Here is a 21213-nt window from a genome sequence, read left to right as displayed (position 1 = left end):
CTGCCGCCTCACATGGCTCTACGGTAAAGACAGTCTCATCTACCTTCTACATCCTCCTTGCATTTAATTTTTCAGCTTTCTTCATTTCATCAAGGTGATAACAAGTGGGTGAGGTTGCTGCTTCCATTGGCCAGATAGGATTAAGCTAAAGGGAAGAGAAAGTTGTTTGGAAAAAGTGCTATATGTCCATCAAAATTGTATTCCCAACCATTTGTGTCAATATGAAAACAATTCTGAAGTTTGAGAAAAATACTGCATCAAGGATGCAAATGATTAGCTGTAGGCGGCCGCCAATAGATGAATCTTAACCATATATATTGAGTGAAGCAGCCATATTTTTGATAAAAAATGATTTCATCCTTCGAAGCACCATAGAAATTACCTGTATTATATATTATATGTTGTATGTTATATGCTATACATTATACATTATTCTATGATACGGTGATCTTTCCCATATTCAGTTGATGGACATGATCCTTGCCTAGTATTATAATAATTTATTAAAAACAGAGGTTTTTTACTAAGCAATAATTTAAGAATGGCCATGGATCTTCATATTTAACAAATAAACCTCTTATGAACTGCAAGATGGATGATATATGCATTATGCTTATATTGGCAGATGACACTAGTGAGAGACAGCGGAAAGGAAATTGGATCAAACATCTTGCAAGAGCGGTGCTCGAGCTAAGAGCCAGAGGGCACCTTTCCGAAGCCTCTCTCTGTTCATACGTAAAACTGGTTTATAAGGGAAGCATCCTTCAACTCATCAGGGACCACATACCAACGATATGGCTCCCATAAGCATATTATTTACTAAGAACAGAGGTCTTAATTGTTTCCAAACATATTAATTCGGAAAAAAAGCGAAGAAAAGTCGATCTTCTAATACCACGAAGCAAATTCATATGCATTCCAACTCCTAATACTGTCATAGATCACGACAAATTTTCAGTACATCGATTATGTTTCAATTAATAGTAGTAGACACCAAGGAAAAGAGTGGATCGGTAAAAAATTTTCAGAGAAAAAAATATGCGAGGGTAGAAGTGGGATAGAGGGGGAGAATTGGGAGATGGGAATGGCGCCGACGGCAGAAGTGACGGAGCCGCAAATAGGCGTCGAGCGAGAATAGAATCACGGATCGAGTGTGGCCTGATTGACGACCAAAACTTTTAACTCAACTAATTATTAAGATCGGATCAATTATATGTATAATCTTACTCTAATTCAAAAAAATTGGATCTTGATTGAATCCGGATCGGATCAGATCCCTCGTTCAATTGACTTAGATGACTCATTTGGTTGTCAAAAATTGAAAGGATGTAATTCTTGATGATCATTTTTTTTAAAATATCTTTTTAAGATTCACGATTGAAATTCTATAAAATATTAATAGATGATTAACATAAAATATCGAATAATAATATATTTATATTAATATGAATATTATAAATTTTATACTAATATAACATTTATATTATGATACATTAATATAATATAAATATATATATTAATATAATAAATTATTATTATCAAATGTTATATTATATTTATATAAATATAATATTAGTATTTATATAAAGTTTGAGAGCAGAAAGGAATAATCTAATATTTGATAGGGATATAATAGATATTTTCTATAATTTTTTTAGAAAAATAAATACTCGATTAAATATAAGTCACGCTGGAGTAAGATAATTTTTCATGATCAATCAAATATATCAAAATTATATCTTCAGATATCATATGCCCATGAAGTAGCTTATTCTTGAAAAAAAAAAAAATTTCTGCGAAGCAAATGAGTGCATAGTTAGAATTAGTCAAGCTACAGCAACAAATATATAAATAATATTTTGATTATAATCGTGTGGATATTTTAAGGATCATTGGGGAACCATATTTGGAAAGCTCATAGACATTGAGCTTCCACGCACGTATAGAGATATATAGGATAACTGAAGAAGGTTGGATCTTGTTGCTCAATTAAACCATGCTCTTGAAAGCCTAATTGCCGTGGTTACTTGGTGCTTATAGGAAGAAGAGAATCTTAGGACTTGTTGGAATGTTCAAACTCAAAATTTCAGAAGATCTATAGGTTTGAACTAGTACAACTAAAAAATAGAGATCAAAATTATGATTATTTTTCTAATATCCAAAGATCTTTGGTGTGAGCCGGTCTGAAAAGTACAGGGAAAAAAAAAATCTCTTAGATCATGCTAGCCCACTTTATAAATTTTTGAATATTTTTGAATATAAATCTAATTCAAACTCATTTTTCTTAATTATATAGGTCAAAACTATGGATCCATGAAATTTCGGACCAATGAATTCAAACAAGCCCTTGAAAAATTTCAGCTCCAGGCCACCGCAGCCTCAATCATAGCAAAACAAACCATCTTCATGGTCCGGTGCTGCGCATCTGTTGCTCACAACTGTAATATTTGGAAAGTACTCCTCAACTGTATCATCTGTCCGGCATAAAAGACTGTATTGGAGGGCGACCGGATGATGGGTTGGGGGACCACTTCTCAAGGGTACTGGCGTGAGAAGTTATTAGAGGAAGGGGACTAAAGTCACTAAACAGAACTACCCATGCCTCGGGCAGGATGTTACAACCTGAAGGCCTTGGGAACCAAGAGACAAAACATATGGTATTCATGATGGGACACATCCATGCATTGCAAAGACCTAATGGGTGCTACTATGACTGTTACAATCATACAGGTCTCACTCTTTACTACCCTCTTGTAAACACTAATCTTTTGTATGAATAATTGCATGGGGGAAGAATCTTACTCCTTCCTAGTTCTTAAAAAAAAAAAAAACTTGAATAAAGAGTATAAATATCAAAAATTATATGCTCAACTGACACATGAAAAAAAATAATGCGTAAGCTCCTAATCACTTTATAAACTATCAAACTTCTCTTTTTAAAAAAGATCACACTGTTTATGATCTAGTTCATTTGATAACAAAATAAATTCAAATGATTGGTGTATTACAATTGTGGTGCAATATTTATAATTAATTAGATTTAATATTTATTAATATTAAAATATATAGAGGATTGACATATGATAAAACTATATAAACATATTATATCCCAAAATATATCTTGCAGCATCATATTTCCAATACTATCCAAAAAAATACTATCAAGTAATTCACTTGATATCTTTATATATCAAAAACCATCCAATGCATCCATGAGCTACACAAAAAATATCAACAAATACATCATAAAAAAAAATTAAAAAAAAAAGAATTAGCATATCAACTAGCGCCCTCTGCATGCCCTAATAGTATATTGGGTCTAAATTGGATAAGATCGAATTATAAAATAAAAAATATAAAATTAATTTAAAAAATAGGTATGTCAGATTAGATCAGAATTCAATAAACCTAAATTTGATCTAGAAAATAAAATAGATTTAATTTTAAAATCTAATTCAACCCCATAGAATCTCTAAAATAAGTCGGATCGAATTTAAGTAGATTGGGTTGGATCAAATCACGGGCCAATCTGACTTATTTGCAACCTTACAATAACAAATTTTGGTGGAGCAACCACGCACTCGTTTCAGATCTCCCTCCTGCCCTTCTCTCCTAATTCAATTTTATAGTGTCTATCAAAAAAAAAATTTTTTTTTTTTCTAGAGGTCGGACAAGCGGAGGAAGAAGGAATGGGTTCGCAGGGGTGGGCACCCCTTAGTGATCTACTTAGACCCGACCCGCTAACTGAATCAGGCCGGCTGCCACTTTATTAAAATTCGAAAATTCGTCAGGGTTTTGCCGGCCCGCGGAAGCGAATCGTGGGCTATGATTGGGACCACCCGTTAAATTTACCCGCTTTATTTAAAGCCTAGGGACCGCCTCCCCAACGGCAAGATCCAATTGAACACACGCCATCTGGACCGTCCGATTACGGTTCGGGCATCCCCAAGCGGAATCTTTTCTGAAGGAGTTCGCATAAAGTAGTATATGCTAATATGATATCAGCCGTTAACTTTCTCATGGTAACGGACAAGATAGTTTCTAACGCATAGCAATTTATACGTGAAGGAGTGACCAAGATTGGTACCCCAAGCGTACATCACACGCGGCGCACGTTGGCAACAGCTAATGTATAATTTTTCCCCTCGACATCCGGCCCTCGCCTCCATACATGTTCAAATTTCCGGACATCTCTCTCACGGATCGCCGTGGAACGGGGAGGACTTCTCCATAGTTCGCCGTACGAGGAAACTTCCGAGTTCCAAGATGTCGGCGACTCAGTCCGAGTTCGACCTCGGAGTAACTCTTTCCACTCTCTCTATCGATCCTCTTTCGAATTCCCTCTTCTCTTCTTCTCTTCGATCGGTATCTGGGCTCAAATATACTCCAATGCAGGTATCCGGTGGGCCGCCGTTCGGGATCGGGTGAGGAGATCTTCCCTCTCGAGCGGCCTTGGGCCGTTCGATCTATGTTCCTGAACCCAGTTTCCGTTTACTAGGGTTTTGATTCGATCTTGTAGGGAATACGCCTTTGCCGACGCTGGGAACCTGGAACATTGCACCAAGTACCTTAACCAGACGCTGGTGACCTTCGGATTCCCTGCCTCTCTCGATCTCTTTGCCGTTGATCCCGTGCGTCTTCTTGATCCGAGAGTCTTTATTTATTCTCGTATAGTAATCGGTTTTTTCGTACAATTTTCTCGGTTTTTTGCTATAAATATTCGTTCTTTCCTTATTCTTGTTTTTATTTTTAATTTTTTGATGGTAGGTTTCGATCGCAAGGACATGCAATTGCATCTATTCTCTGCTTCAACAAAGGCAGCGCGACATTGAGTTTAGGGAGTCATCTAATGAGCAGAGGCAGAGGTGAACTATATTTTTTCTTTTTATCAATTTGATCTTTCTCGGTGACTTAATTTATGGGGATCCAATAATGTTGTTTCAATTTTCTTTGTATATGTAAGCATTGTACATGTAAGCAGAGCTTAAATCCAACCGTTACTTTATCATAATTAGTAGAATTTGTAGCGCTCTGTGGCACTGAATGGAATTTTCAGTCGTTGCAAAGAGAAATTAGCATATTGTCTTTCCCAAAACAGAGAGGAGTTGTTAGTGAATGGTGGTCTATTAATATGTTTGAGGGTGATTACCTGGTTGGAGATGATTTTAGGGTTTTTGCATTAGGTACATTGCATTATGTTTAGGTATGTTAATGTCTGGTCATTTATTAATAATTATCACGTTCATGCTTCCCAGCACTTTTCATTCCAATTCAAATGCTGATGCTGTTTACGTGAGATTTCTATTTGTCTAGTACTGATCTGCCTAGAGGATCATGGTGCATGTTTTGCTGGTCAACTGCCTATTTCTTGAAGAATATGAAATAGATGAGTTTAGGATTACCTCTTGAGTGAGGTTTCTGGCCTGAAATTTACCGAGATTAAATCATGTCCTTCCAGAGGACTTGAGTGTGATTACTCAGTTGAAAAACACCCAATTTCCACAACCCAAATGCGAAGTTTACCAAGGATGAAAGAGATCCCTGGATGGCCTTTTGGGAGAGAGATTTTGTTTTTATATTCTCCACCCACTCTTGTTCTATTTCTTTTATATCTCACATGGCAGGGTTTTGGGTGGTTTTATTTAACTCCCAAAGTAACCGTTCCCCCTAATCATGGCCGAACCAATCCATTTTCAATATCTCTCACTCGCACATGATGGGCAAAATGTTTCTATTATCTTGGTAACTTTCATACTAGTAAATGGGTCGTGTGACCCGTGAGCTCACCTGCAAGCCTAACTATGCACCTGTTAGGGATACATAGTGGCTATAGAAACTAGAGATTAAATTCAAATTATATTATGACTCGCTATGCCCTAGACACATTTAGTTATGTTGGATTAAGCATACTAATCCCTCGAAAGCTATACTTAACCCCTCTTGTCTTTTTATGCATTCACAATTGTATCTAACTTTTCTAAGAAAGACATAACTAGTCGATCGGTGTATATATAAATCAACATAATCTAAATTATCTTCCTTTTCATTCTCATACTTATCAGTTTCAGATCAACTGTTTTCCTAGACATGCCCCATAGGGTTAATTATTCCATCACCATCGAAAACATGCTAAAGTAACAAATATTGATCTGTCACGTCAAAGTATAATCAAAAGTTATAAGGGCAATATTGAAGCTATATTAGATTTTAAGCTTCGAGGAACTCACATAGTGAGGATGTAGGGATTTCTTTAATTTTAACCTTACTTTTCTCATTGGTCATCTTTGCACACATGGTATGAAACATGTGTTACGGTGTTATCTTTCCACTAAAGAGTGTATGTCATTAATCTTAAACACTCTACAGATATTAGTCTAGGCGATTATTTATGCCTAACCCGAGTTCTCTATGCGGCCATTCATCTTAACCCATTAGAGATCTCATATCTGGCATCTATTATACTACAGGCTAACATGATTGTGGGATCATCATGTTTGGTCCAAAATAATACAAATCATATAAATATGGTCCTTTTTTGTTTTGACTTTTTGTCAAAGCGATACTTAAAATCACGTATATATACACTTTTAAATGCTCTTTCAAATGTCTCTGGTTTAAACAAGTGTACATGTATCTCATCTCAGCACGCTTCCCTAGTGCCTGAGGTGGTTGCTCGTGTGAGATAGCCAATCTTATCCTGGCGACATACCTTTTTAAAACTTCATATGTGCTTGTGCTAGTATTATGATTATACTTTTCTTCCATGCAATCACACAGATATTGATAAATGGAATAGAGTAATGTATTTCATCAATTGAAAATATTACAATGTAAGATTGTTAGTCTTTTGCCATGTAATACATCATATTCTACGCAAACCAATTGATTGCACATGTGCTTCAAACACATCCCTTGGTATTGATTTTGTAAATGGATCAGCTCGCATCAGATGCATAGAAATGTATTGTAAGACCACTCTTTTCTTGCTACAATGTCTCTTACAAAATTATTTTTTATATCTATATACTTGGTTCTTCCATGATACTGAGGATCTTTCACATAAGCAATCGCCGCTTGGCTATCACAGTAAATAGTTACTGGTTTAGCAATATTCTCTTTTATATATAAATTTTGTAAGAACCTCCTTAACCAAACTGCTTCTTGCACTGTTGCTGAACATGTTATAAATTCAGCTTTCATTGTAGATAATGTCATACAATTTTATTTCTTGCTACTCCATGATATGGCATCATTATTAAGCAAGAAAACATAGCCAGAAGTAGATTTGCACCCATCCAGATCTTCTGCCCAATTGTGTCTGAATGTCCCATTAAGCACAAACCATTTTCTTGATAATATAAAGAATAATCTACTGTTCCTTTGAGGTACCTTAGGATCTTTTTGACCGCCTTCTAATGCATCTTGCCAGGATTTGACTGGTAACGGCTACCAAGCCTACGGCATAACATATATCTGATCTAGTGCACATAGCCGCATACATAAGACTTCCAACAGCACTAGAGTAAGGAACTTTTGCCATCTCTTTCTTCTCTTCTGGTGTCTTAGGACACATTTCGAGGCTTAGGCACTTGCCCTTAATAGTAGGAGTGTCGATGGGATTACAATTTTGCATTTTAAATTGTTCTAGAATCCTTTTAATATAGGATTCTTATGAAAGAGCCAATAATTTTCTAGAACGATCTTTATTGATTTGAACTTCAAGTATATACGTAGCTTCTCCCATATCTTTCATTTCAAAGCTTAAAGACTACCATCCTTTGATGATATTGACGGACTCCTCATCATTTCCAGCTAACAATATGTCATCAACATAAACTGATAAAATCACAAATTTATCTTGTTGACGTTTGACATAAACACAATGATCTTCATCGATCATATCAAAATGATTGGATGTTACAGCTCTATGAAAGCTCATATACCATTGTCTGAATGATTGTTTAATATCATATATGGATCTTTTGAGTTTACAAACTTTATTTTCTTGGCTTTTAACTACAAAACCTACTAGTTGCTCCATATAGATTTCTTTATCCAATTCTCCGTTGAGAAAAGTTGTCTTCACATCTATTTGATGTAATTCTAAATCTAAATGAGTTACAATAGCCAGGATTAGACGAATTGGTATAAAACGCACTATTGGCAAAAATATTTTCTCATAATCTATATCTTTTTGTTGGGTATAGCCTTTCGCCACTAAACGTGCCTTATACCTCTCAATGGATCCATCTGCCTTGCATTTGATTTTGAAAATCCACTTGTTTTTAATAGCTTTACGTCCTTGTGGCAGATCAACCAAGTCTCGAACATGGTTATTTTTCATTGACTCCAATTTCTCTTCCATTGCAATTTTTCATTGTTCTCTAGCATGATATGTTAGAGCCTCACTGATTTAGGCTCTTCTTCATCATGTGAAGCTATTATAAAAGTTTCTCCCTCGATCTCGAAACGTCGACGAGGAATACTTTGACAAGTACTTCTTCGTATATGTGGAGCGTGATCATTAGGTAATGTATCGCTCCTACTCGAATGAAGAAATTGAGGCATGTCTTTTTCTGCCTGAACATTATTTTCTGATATATGGTCAAGATCTTCCATCTCAAATAATTGGAATTCTTTATTGACCTCACCTCTACTAGGAAAATCATCCTTTAAAAATGTGGCATCTCTAGATTCTGTTTCAGTTACTCCATCTGAATGTTCACCAATGAATGCATATCCTTTCGAATGTTCAGGATATCTTATAAAGATACATTTCTTCCTTCTAGAATCCAATTTTTCATACTTGTGGAAAGAATCGTGAACGTAAGCTGCTGACCCCCATGGTCGAAAGTGAGTTAGATCTGGTTTTTTTCCTGTCCATAATTCATATGATGTAGAAATAACTGATTTAGAGGGCACTCGATTTAATATGTAGGCAGAAGTCAACAATGCATCTCCCCAAAATGAAATGGGAAGATTAGCTTGAACCATCATAAATCTGATCATTTCTAATAGAGTCCTGTTTCTCCTTTCAGCCATACCATTTTGTTGTGGAGTTCTAGAAATAGTCAAGTGCCTTTTTATGCCCTTTTTATCACATAGATATTTAAATTGTTCAGATAGATATTCCCTCCCCCAATCAGTTCTTAAAACTTTTATCATTTTGTCTAATTGATTCTCAACAAGGGTCATATAATGTTTGAAGCATTTCAATGCTTCTGACTTATGTGAAATCAAATAGACATAACCAAAATGGGTGAAGTCATCTATAAATGTGATGAAATACGAAGCACTATGCCTTGCTCTCACGTTCATGGGCCCACATATATCAGAATGAATTAATTGAAATGGAAACTCGGCTCTAGTTTCTTTTCCAAGTGATTTCTTAGTTGCTTTTCCTGCTAAACAATATTCACATTTAGGCAAGTCAATTGTATTTGATGGACCTAACAAGCCCTCTTTTGCCAGTCTATTCATTCTTTCTTTCCCAATATGACCCAATCTTGCATGCCAAGTTTTTACTTTCACATTAACGTTGCTTAAAGAAGCAATTAAGGAAAAACAACTATTAGCATAACTATTACCATAATAGTCACAATCTAATACAATAAAACCATTTAAGAGGTGTCCAGCACTATAGTAAACAGATCCACAATAAACATCTACACATCGATCATGGAAATTTAAAATATATCCTAGACCTAAAAGAACAGATACGAAGACTAAATTCCGTTGAATCCCTGGAGCATACAAGACATTATGTAGGAATAAGGTTCGGCCACTATGCAATTCCAACTTACACGTGCCTATACCTTTTACTTCAACTTTTGCATTATGTCCTACATATACCCATCTTGTTCCAGCTTGGACTCGATGGTATTCTACAAATGCTGTTCGGTCTCCAGCTATATGGTTTGTGGCTCTTGAGTCTATAATCCACAAAAAAAAAAATCAGCGAGCAAAATAATACTAGAAACACAAATAGTACTTAGAAAAATGGATTTAGGTGCTATCTTCTTTGGCTTGCCACACTCACGAGCAAAGTGACCCATTTTTCCACAGTTATAGCACCTCATCTTGCTCTTGTCCTTTTTTTTCCACAAATGTTTGCCTTTCATGGTCCATAACCAGTCTCTTTTTCTTTTTTTTTTCTTTATTGTTGTACTTCTTGCACCAATAGCCTTTTATTTTCTTGGAGCTCGATTCGGCTATATAAACTTGTCTAGTGGCATTAGCGGCTCCAAGTCGCTCATCTTCTAGCTCAACATGACGCGACACATCTTGAAAGGTCTTGATGCTATCGTTGTGGGTCAAGTTGACCTTTATGTGTTCTTAATTATCAGAAAGAGACCGGATTACTGTTTGAACCTGCTGCTCATCAGTGAGGGTATGACCATCTATCTTCAATTTCTTAATCATATTGGACATCTCTCTTAGATGCTACTTGATTGTATGATTAGGTCGCTTTTTATAAGTATCGAACTTGATTGTCCATTGCCTCAGTTTTGTTACAGGAGTACCCTCAAATTTATCTTTTAAGTGAAGCCATATGTTTTGAGCAAAGGGTAAGTGTTCACATTCACCAATGAGATCATCAATCATGGAGCTTATCAGAATTTCATGTGTAAGAGCATCTTTATGCTTCCAAGCTCGATAAGCCTCTTGATCTCTTCTATTTTGGGCAGCGTTTCCATCACCAGGGTTAGTCATAGTGTGGTGGATTGTCTCTAGTGCCTCTTGTTCCTCAAGAACATATTGGATCTTTGTTTGCCAAATATTATAATTATCACCATTTAGCTTTTCATCCTTATTTAGGTCAGCAATAATATTCTTTGATGCTATTGATTCTATAGAGACAATGTTGATAGTAAATGCCAGCACTTCAACATTTAATGCACATACATCACTTTGCAATAGAATAACATACTAAATTGATGATGATTTAACATAAGATATAGAATCGAAAGGTCACTATGTTCCCAATCATCTTCCATACTCGAATGTCAACGCATCATTAACTTAGTATTCATCTTGCAAATTTTAAGTTCTAACAATTCTAGAACTCCCACTCAATTAAATACTTATCAAGACATGCAACAACCAACCATATAAAACATAATATATAATGATACCATTCATGGAAAAATAAATATACTAATATTAACATTAGCATTCAAGTGCTTACAAATATTTACACATGCTCAATTACATTAAAAATGAATAACTAAGCGGCTATGCACAATGTCCTATGAATTTAAGTATGACTACTAGATATATTATTTAGTCATCTTGTCAATTCTTAGTGCACCATGGCTTTGGAACAATATTATCATATTCAACTTGATGTACAATGCCTGAGGCTACCTTTGTCATCAATAGGCTATTGACAGGTTTGCCATATATAATCTGCCTGTCACTGCAGAGATTAACATATAGAGATAGAGCACTTGTCCATCTCAATACTTTTGTCATATAATGACAGTTATACTCATTCCTTAATCTCAATAGCGGACCCTCATAGTCAAAAATAGTGTAATTTTCAACACATTCTTCGAAAAGTCTCGGACAAAACTTTGGTATGGACCTCCAAAGAGCTTCCGCTCTTTCAAATGGTTGAACAACATAATCTTCATTTTCCAATACTTTAAATTTATCATCCAAGATAGAAAGATGGTGTGCCATACTATGTTCTGGGTTCATTTTATATGCCATAATTGATTGCAACTTGTTTCTGCCATGTTGACCCCTTAAGCACTTCTTTGTCCTTTTTGTTACAACCATTTCTAATAATAAAATAAACATGTATATATTAGATTTAATAACTCATATGATCTAAACTCACAGGATCAAAGAGAATAAGCTTAAAGAATATTATTCCAATCAAAATCATAATATTGATCTCTAGAGTTTTACGAACATGAACCATATCTCCCTTAGACTTAGTTATGAAACTATAAGATCATAACTCAATGAGCACCCACTAATCATCCTATCCCACCCATTAAAACAATGTACACAAAGTGGAAATGGGCCCTGAAATTAGTTTATTGATATATATATATATATAAAAGAGCCTCCACTGTCCATTGCCATCCTTGTGGCAGAGAATTGTGGAAGAGGGGCCACAAAAGTCTGCATGCACAGGTGGTTAAAACTTATCTCTCTAGATCCAAATCTAGACTCGGTTAATTCAGTATCTTGGCAAGTCAAAACGTGTGATCCTATCATCCAACAGGAGCAGCCTTTGGGCTCTCCTGTTCCATACATGCTTGACTCTCCATGGTTGGGCAGATGTAATAGGTTCAGATTTGAACAGTATAATTACTGAACTTCGGACCTTCATAACTTTTACTGTAGTTAACCAAATTTGATGTTCTTTATATCAATGGAAAGCTTATCCACAGAGCTTTCAGATGGTAGAAGTTTCATTGTTTATTTCATAATGTGTACAGAGAAAACTGAATCAAAAATACGGGTTACAAAATGAAAACTGAAACTTGTTTGAGTTAGAACTTCACTTACAACCAACCATTTGAGACAAAAATTTCCAGAATTGAATAATTACTCAAGGGCTACAACATACTTAAAAACCATAGTAATTGGATGACTCTACGTGGAGATGCCATGAGAGGGTGCTTTAAAGCTTGAAATGAAACTTTTGAAGAAAAAATGGCAAACATGCACTTAAGCATTCACCAAATACAACATAAGCATCCTTAGAAGCCGTTGATGCAATCTATTGGCTCTGATACCAATGAAGAATATGAAACAGATGAGTTTAGGATTACCTCTTGAGTGAGGTTTCTGGACTGAAATTTACCGAGGTTAAATCACGTGCTTCCACAGGACTTGAGTGTGATTACTCAGTTGAAAAACACCCAATTTCCACAACCCAAATGCAAAGTTTACCGAGGATGAAAGAGATCCCCAGATGGCCTTTTGGGAGAGAGATTTTGTGTCTATATTCTCCACCCACTCTTGTTCTGTTTCTTTTATATCTCATGTGGCAGATTTTTGGGTGGTTTTATTTAACTCCCAAAGTAACCGTTCCCCTCATCATGGGCGAACCTATCCATTTCCAACATTTCTGAACCATGAACAGTGGTTATTTTCTGCCTTTCTTATTTGTATAAATTAGATTTATAAATTGCATATTTCGGTGATATGATTTATAATTACACCTCAACTACTTGCACGACAGCATGATTTTACCATTTTTTCTCCCAATCCTTTCAACACCAATAATGAAAGTTGATGCAAGCAATGAAAGGTATTATCACAATGTCTTCCCAAATAAATATATGTCCATGGTCACTTAACCTGTTCAGTTTTGGGATTTTCATATCCTATGTTAATGTAGAATCTTTTGGGGCTGATTTTCTGTCTGAAAAATTTCCTCGAGTGGTAAGAGCTTTATATGTTAGTATTAGTCATGAGGGTTATCATTTTGTGCCTGGTTGGGTCTTCAAGATCTTTCTACCAGTCTAAGTCACCAAATTTAGTGCCAAAGCAGAAATAGTCCATTGGAACATTTCTGTTAGTAGTTGCTTAAATTGGATTAGTTTACTTAATCATAACTGAAATTGGATAAACTCGCATTTATGTTAGGAGCTACATGTTGCTATTTTGAGCTAGTAATGGAGGGCACATTTTTTGTTGAGAGTGCTGTTGTATTATTATAGATTGCAGTCTGATATATCAAGATTAGAGGCCAAGGTTGAAAGGCTTGAGGCACAATTAGCTTCAAAAGATCGAGAGCTAGCCACTTTAACCCGAATGGTTGGTTCATTGTATTTCCTCCATGGATCACTTCTTTAAATGATGTTGGATCAGTCAGTCTTTGTAACTCTTTTATTGTTATCAGGAGGCTAAAAATACTGCAGCTCTGAAGGCTCAAATTGAAAAGTTGCAGCAGGAACGTGATGAATTTCAGCGAATGGTCATTGGTAATCAGGTGAGAGATATCTTGTCATTGTGCCTCTGTCCCTTCCGCTTTCTGGGAAATATTCTTTCTTCTTCTTCTTCTTCGTCATCATCTTATTTTCTTTCCCCAAAAATTCATTACTCCCGCTTCATTAATTTTCCTTGAAAAGCAAGTGCGCACGCAACAAATACATGAAACGAAGAAAAAGGAGAAGGAATATATAAAATTACAGGTACTGCTGTGGTGTATGGTTTACATAATCAGATATTCATCTTGGCAAAAGTTTTAATTAATCACATCATGGAACACGCCCAATTGCATTTACAAAATAACTGGCGGGAGCAATATGTTGCTTTGCAGGAGAGACTAAACCAAGTGTTAATGGAGAAAAAGAAGGAATCTCGGTCAGGGATGGAAATAATGAACTTACTGCAGGTTTTCTAAAGTTGTTTTTATTAATTTATAGTTCTAACAAGCAAACTACATGCATAAACACAGCTAATATAATTCTCCATATTACATTGGATTACACCAATCCTCATGTGCTTCACATCACATTTTTTTTAAAAGCCTTTTTGGCTTTCAATTCTACATTTGCACCTGGTTCAGCTTTTTGATGCTTCAGATAATTAAGATTATTTCCATCTGATGGGGCTTATTGTTAATGGCAACAGAAAGAAGGGCGTCAGCGTGGAACGTGGAATGGAAAGAAGGCTGACAGTGATTTCTATAAAATGATTGTAAGAAAAATGTTCTCAGTGAATTGACGCATGTGGTTTGTTATTGCCTTAATGTGTTACATCGTGCCAATAGGTTGATGCATATGAAGTAAAAAAGCAAGAGCTGATGGCAGAGAATGCTGATTTGAGGGCTTTACTACGTTCTATGCAGGTAGGAACATGTAATAGTAACCTGTTAAGAGTTCTTTTATTATCTCTTGTCTTTACCTGTTTGCTGTTGCATCAACATATCTTGCTATGATTCATTCAGGGGTATATCGTGATGGAACTCTCTTGTTATCTCAAAAAAATGCTTGTAGTGGAGGGTTATTTTTTAAACAATTAATTTATCTTGCTGAGATTTTATTGAGTGATGGACTACATTTTGTACTTTGCTTTTTTAATTTAAAGGTCATGGGAAATTAGATGTTTATGCCACTGTTTTTTTTTTTTTTTAATATCATGTCTAGACTCAAGAATTTGTAAACATGTTTTTCTTTTCCCTGGCTTTAGTTTGTCCTGGTGGTTCACAAAAGAATTGCTTCTAATCTACAAATTGACAAATGGATGATTTAAATTGCATGTTGTGTTCATATTTCTTATGTATCAGATTTTGATAGTTGTTTAGGTGAAGTTAGGATACATGTATGATACTTGTTTCATATATTTTTTCTTTTTTAAAAAGAAAGTAATCCAAACAATTTTTAAATATGCCTGGGATACTTCTTGATACCACTAGGGATGAGGAAGATTTTCCCTTTTTTCTTTTTGATGAATGTTGGCCTTCTGGTAATGGGCATGATGGAGGATTAACCCTAGAGTTGATGTTGTTGTATGGAGGATCACACTATGTTATTATGATAACATTATGCTTTATGGATGTCCTCGTACATATATATAAATGTATATTTATTTATTTTTTTATCTCAGCTATTTTTATATTCTATTTCTCTAAGATTCACTGTATTGGTGCAATTGATGAGGACATTTTCCCTTTTTTCCTTTTTGATGAATGTTGACTTTCTAATGGGTATTATGGAGGATTAACTCTAGTGTTGATTTTGTTGTATGGAGCATGGACTTATGTTATTACGATCAAGGTTTTAAATCCCATGGGACGAATTTTTCCATAGGACGGAACGTGCTGCCGTCCCGCTCCGTCCTGAAACTTGGGATAGGGGATGTCCCTATACGTCGTGACTAGAATGCTGGCGGAACCGTCCTATCCCGATACATGGGATGGTACCCCATCTTGATGTCCCAAAGGATGTCTCATTAGGACCTGAATCCAGGATTATGATAAATAATTATGCTTTGTGTTATTATGATAACCCAGCAAGCTTTATGGTGCTTTTTTCATATATTTAAAAATACTTATTTATTTATTTCTGTAGCCCAGCTTTTTTCTATTCTATTTCTCCAAGATTTATTGTATTGGTTCATTGTGTCATGTCATATCTGTTTCCCATATCCTTGTTCATGCTTCACAGGTTTCATCTCTTGTTTGTTTACTTTCCTTTCTGATTTATTTTGAAGAATAATGTTGTCTATGTAAATGTTCTTCTTAACTGATTATAGGTTTCTTTTTCCAAAGAAGTTAGATATGGCTTCTTCTACTTGTCTTCTGTTTACACATAAACTTCTTTTCTAACAGATTATCATTGAAGCCACTGGAAGATCGTATGATGTTGATTCTGATTCTTAATATGTTAATTTTTCTGAATTGCAAGTTGTGTTGATCTTAATTCAAGCAAAGCTTAAATGAATTGTTTTGCCCATCCTTTTTGCTTCTTTAGATGGATATGCGGGACTTCCTAAATGCTCCAAATGGGTTGTCGCAACAAACTGCTGTCAATGAAAAACAAGAGGCAGGGTCTCCTCAGTCTCCCCTAGGTGGCAGGACGGTATGGTTTTAATTGCTAAACATTTCTCTCAAGGAGAACGGGAATTTCTTTTTGGGTGGGGGATTCTTTTAACTGATTGATGTTGTTGTTGTTGTTGTTTTTTTTCTTTTAAGATTAGGTATTTCTAATTATTCTAGGCTTGTATCTTGCCATTGTTACTGGCAGGATGTCTTTGATCTACCTTTCCACATGGCCAGAGATCAAATAGAAGAGAGCTTGCGGACTAAGATGGCTTCAATTAAGGTGGTTTCCACTGGCTTGGAGCTAAGAGCATAATGATTCTCTTCTTTTGATACTTTCTGTCTGGACTGCTTCAATTTTCATCATCAACATCATCATTATCATCATGGTATTTCCTGGAATAGGCACGGATGATACAACTTCAAGATGCACAAAAAGGAGCAGAGTTGACTTCTGAGGCAACTGAGAGAGAGCTTGAACTTGAAGCTCAACTTGTTGAAGCTAGGAGCATCATTCAAGAGCAGGTTTAAGTTACTACTTTTGAAAATTGGTTTTATTTCTTATCCTCATAATTCAGTCTTGATGATAGAAGCAGTTTGTTGATTTCCTGTCAGATGTTTAAGTGTACTTTGGGTTTGTTCATCACAACATCTTAATCAATTTATGCTTGTTTTGGTTGAAATTAATCAAGATTGTATGTAATGCAAAAGGCTAGCATGACTAGGTTTTTGTGCGTGAGAGCTTGCACCTCATTTAGAAGCTGGTGAGTCCATGGGTCCCACTTCCTACTAACTTCAAATTCACATCTCCAAATTCACTCTCTAACAAATATTGTTTTCTACATCATGTAAATGGTTGTCTTATCATAAATAGAATGGAGAGTATACTTGTTTAATATATACTGTAACAATCATGATCGCTGGAATCACAACCATTGACTGAATGCTCCTTCCTTGTGAATAAACCATCTGTGTTAAATGTGCCCAACGCCGGTCTGCATGACTGCTGATCCTTTAAAAGTTAGTCTGCACGTAGATGAGCATAGTATACTATATTAAAAGGAGCATTGTTGGGTTCTTTGGGTCTTTCAGATTTGCTTATGAATGATCTATAAACAAAATTTGATTATATCACAATGATCGACATGGTTACTATTGTAAATAAAAATGTGCATATAATTAATTTAAATCCTCTCTTGTGCATCTTCTCACATATGATGGCATCTTTCTAAGCCTCAAATTCCTCTCTCTATCCAAACTAACTTCTGTAATAAACTTATTTCACCTTCGTTTCTATCTCCCTCTCTAACAGCTTTATCCATCTCCTATCTCTATCTCCTGTTTTAATTTGATTTTAATTTTACTATTCATTCATTCATTTATTATAATATTATTTATTATTTTTTATCAAATCTATTTTCCTTATGAAACATGCATCGTAAGTACCTGAATGCTAGTACTGCTAAATAATTTTAGTCCTTATTTCAGATATCTTTTCCATTTGATTTTTGAAGCTTGAATAAACGTATCGCCGATCTCTCACTTTTGCTGGACATAATAATGGTAAAAATGCAGGTGGGTTCCCCACTTCTGTAATCTTTTCCATTTACTGGGAGTGTGGCAGGGACTTATGGCAGTTATGTCTAAGAACCAACAGAGTACAAAAAACTTATCCGATTGAGCAATGAATAAAGGAATAAATGCTATTTATTTCTGGAAAGTGCGTAAGTGAAGCTCTTTTTAGAGTATACAGGTGAATAGCAGAGATACACTGAACTCTGGGCAGGCTCCAGTGTGCTGTAGGATTTAATTCTCTCTATTGGGGCATTAATGGTAGAAGCAATAAAATAGATTAGTAGGTTTTCATTTGCAGCATACAGTTATTTGTATGTAACATTTATGTACATGTGATTCTGGTTGGGCACAACTTGCACCATGTCAGTTATACATTTCTTTATTTTTCATGAAATAGTAAATGCAAGCCTCTCCAGTAATTAATATGCAAGTGCTGTTAATATATGGTCTTTTAGGATCTCTTTCCTCTGAATGAATTTGTTTTGTATGATTAAGCACATCTTGGATATTTTAAAAGCTTGTGTATTTGAAACGCAAGACGTGTCTTTCCATTAAATCTCCATTTGTTTGATCCCTGAGCACAAAAAGTTTTTATTACAAGGAACTCACAACATCGACCTTCATTTGGAATCTCAATGCAGGCTTCAATAATGTCCAAACATCTTACAAAGTCTGAGAAGCCAAGGTGAACTTTTGGAACCTTTTCTTCCCTCTGTGTGTGTGTGTGCGCGCGGGCATGCGTGCGTGCGCATGTGCGTGTGCGTGTGCGTGTGTGATTAGTTTTGTATTTCCAGTGGCCTATGCATTTATGCATTTATTTCTTGTCTCTAGGAGACTGAGTAGCCATTTAGATGCTGAGAGAGAAGTTATCCATTCAGCATCTGCTGAGGTGTGCAAAGCTTTATCCTCCTGAAAATTTGTTTTTGCCCTTTTTTTAGTAAGTTCTTACCCATGCTGAGCTTGAGCACTTCCTGTTTGTGCATGTTAGAGGATATAATTCAAAAAAGAATTTTCAATTGACATGTCTTTTGAGGAGCATCCAAACACTTATGTAAGCCTTGTATCCCTGAAAAAAAATGCAACATGAATCATGCATATTATTGCAATTTTATTGCTAAATTTAGGCAGTGCTCTGCTGCAAAAGCATTTGGGCAACTTTCTCTTGTGACATGTAAGTGGTTTTATAGTATTTGACAGAGGTATGCGAGTGGTCATACATCAATGGGCTTTTCTAGGAGCCCCAATTTTCAAACTTATTTCGACTACTATTGTTTGTCATGCGAAACCATTCTACATTTTTAGTGGATTTGTCCATAATGACCATGATCTAGGTCCTTTGTGGTGGGGTATGCTCTAGGGTATATTGAACACAGCATCTTCTGTATCAACTCAAGCAAGAGATTTTCAGATTTGAAGCTGTCTGCTATGACATGAATGGATGTTGACTGAATTGGTACTTCTGAATTCATTTAAGAAAAATCTACAGATACATCCACCTTTTCAATCGTGCTAAGAAGTGATCTACTTTTATTTAAACATTAAATGATAAACAGTAAAATGCCGTGCATGATTTTATTCATGTTTTTTGCTGTATTTTATTCCTAATTTTTTCTCGTGCTCAAAGTCTACCCCCTGCTCCCCCATCCCCCCACCTCCCAGAAAAAAATAAAAAAAAGAAAACCACAATATATCTGTTCCTTACAACATGAAGTTGTCCCTTTTGGGAGCTAGGATGCTCCAGGTGGCTTGATGGGGCATCATATGGCTCACCTTGTAAATTAGTACACAGTAACAGTCTAGTGCTAGAATGTATGATGGAGTTTTTAAATCTATTGATATATGCGTTGAGTCATGATATCCATTGTCCAAATTTGAAACATGTTCTAGTTTAAATTTTTTGGGGACTTTCTCACATATGTAAAATGTTGTTACAGAATAAAATAATTTTCAGTTATCAAAACAAATGAACTGGTTTACTCTATGGTTGGTGTTTTCATTAGATTATGTTATAGGCTATGCAGATAGCAATGAATAGTGTAAGCTATCAAATTGAATGCTGTCTTGCATTTGGGCATTTGCATAAGTTGTGCCTTGGAGATATTTAATGCATGCCCATAAAACAGATTATGATATACATATGCTTTTTGCATTTGGAAATTGAATCTAGAGACACATGCAGGCATGTGTTTAGTCCCACATCAATTGTGTGCCAAGGTGGACTTTTTTATGGTGCACAACTCGGTTTTTGTACTTTGCAATTTTTTTTTTTTTTGGGGGGGGCGGGGTAATTTATAAATGGTATCAGAGCAGATCCGGTCCACAATCCATGTGGACAAGGTATACTGCATCATTGGCCCTTTTGGGGATGATCAATTGTATTTGAGATTGGGCTTAGCTGGGGGGAGGTATATGAGGACACATGAGGGTGTGTGTTTAGTTCCACATCAAGTGTACGTTAGGGAGATCCTGGATACTTATATAAGGCCAAAGAATATAGAAAATACCTTCTGGTTAGTTTTTTGGATGAGATTCGAGTTCATTACAGCGTAGATACTTAAAACCTATGTTTTGATATTTATTCATCTGGCATTACAATAGTTATTACACTAATTCAGTTTTTTTTTTTTGCTTTTCCATTGAATTATTATGTACTGATCATGTCATTCTACTGGTTCTAGGCGGTGTAAAATCCAAGATGCTCTAGTATTTTGATGGTAGTGGTGCATGCTTTTCACTTGATGTAAACTAGATTTGCTTCTGTTCTCCAAGCAGCAGAGGTGACAGAAGCATCAAGGCAGAATCTTGTTTAACATTTGTATTTTGGAATAGCTTAGCTGGAGGATTCATGTTGGTGGTTCAGAAGAACCTACTGATCCATCAATGTACCTCAATATATAGCTTTATGATAAATGAATATTAGTTGTCCTCATCTCGTAGTTGTTCATTTTGACTTACTACTCTCCCCATGTTTCTTGTTTTCTTCAACATGATTATGAATGTGAATGTGTCACCAATGAAGGTGCTTCTCCAGCAGTAAACTTGTCATATTCGTATCCTTGTCACAAAATATTTCCAAATTTGTTCACTCCATGGCATCGATGCCTCTACTTGGCTGTTGATTTTAATAT

The 21213-nt window shown here is 35.6% G+C and overlaps 1 protein-coding gene across 2 annotated transcripts; it reads left to right on the top strand.

The window, feature by feature from the left end:
- Positions 1-4113: 4113 nt before the first annotated feature.
- Positions 4114-21014, top strand: LOC105050378 (uncharacterized). 2 transcript variants are annotated; one of them, XR_012133831.1, is made up of 16 exons: positions 4114-4299; positions 4396-4424; positions 4520-4631; positions 4768-4865; positions 13686-13782; positions 13868-13957; positions 14097-14159; positions 14288-14362; positions 14602-14667; positions 14741-14818; positions 16443-16550; positions 16716-16793; positions 16916-17035; positions 18687-18770; positions 18917-18974; positions 20764-20843. XR_012133831.1 is itself a non-coding variant. In XM_010930365.3 (16 exons), the coding sequence occupies exons 1-16, from the start codon at positions 4129-4131 to the stop codon at positions 20770-20772; spliced, it is 1296 nt and encodes a 431-aa protein (XP_010928667.1). In that variant the 5' UTR covers positions 4114-4128; the 3' UTR covers positions 20773-21014. The 2 variants fall into 2 exon arrangements, 1 of the variants encoding a protein (XP_010928667.1); XM_010930365.3 differs by having other exon boundaries at positions 18727-18770; positions 20764-21014.
- The last annotated feature ends 199 nt before the right edge of the window (positions 21015-21213 follow it).

This window comes from Elaeis guineensis, chromosome 8 (assembly GCF_000442705.2).
Source record: "Elaeis guineensis isolate ETL-2024a chromosome 8, EG11, whole genome shotgun sequence".
Taxonomy (NCBI): domain Eukaryota; kingdom Viridiplantae; phylum Streptophyta; class Magnoliopsida; order Arecales; family Arecaceae; genus Elaeis; species Elaeis guineensis.
Note: the sequence above shows the minus strand (reverse complement) of the source record. Positions and strands in the feature narration are given on the sequence as shown.

What these genes read in the sequence shown, in the direction of transcription:
- LOC105050378 (XM_010930365.3), top strand. Translation starts at nt 4,129, where the DNA reads ATGTATAATTTTTCCCCTCGACATCCGGCCCTCGCCTCCATACATGTT. An exon ending in GGGCCGCCGTTCGGGATCGG is followed by an intron (nt 4,425 to 4,519) that starts GTGAGGAGATCT and finishes TCGATCTTGTAG; the next exon opens with GGAATACGCCTTTGCCGACG. An exon ending in CTCCCCTAGGTGGCAGGACG is followed by an intron (nt 16,551 to 16,715) that starts GTATGGTTTTAA and finishes TGTTACTGGCAG; the next exon opens with GATGTCTTTGATCTACCTTT.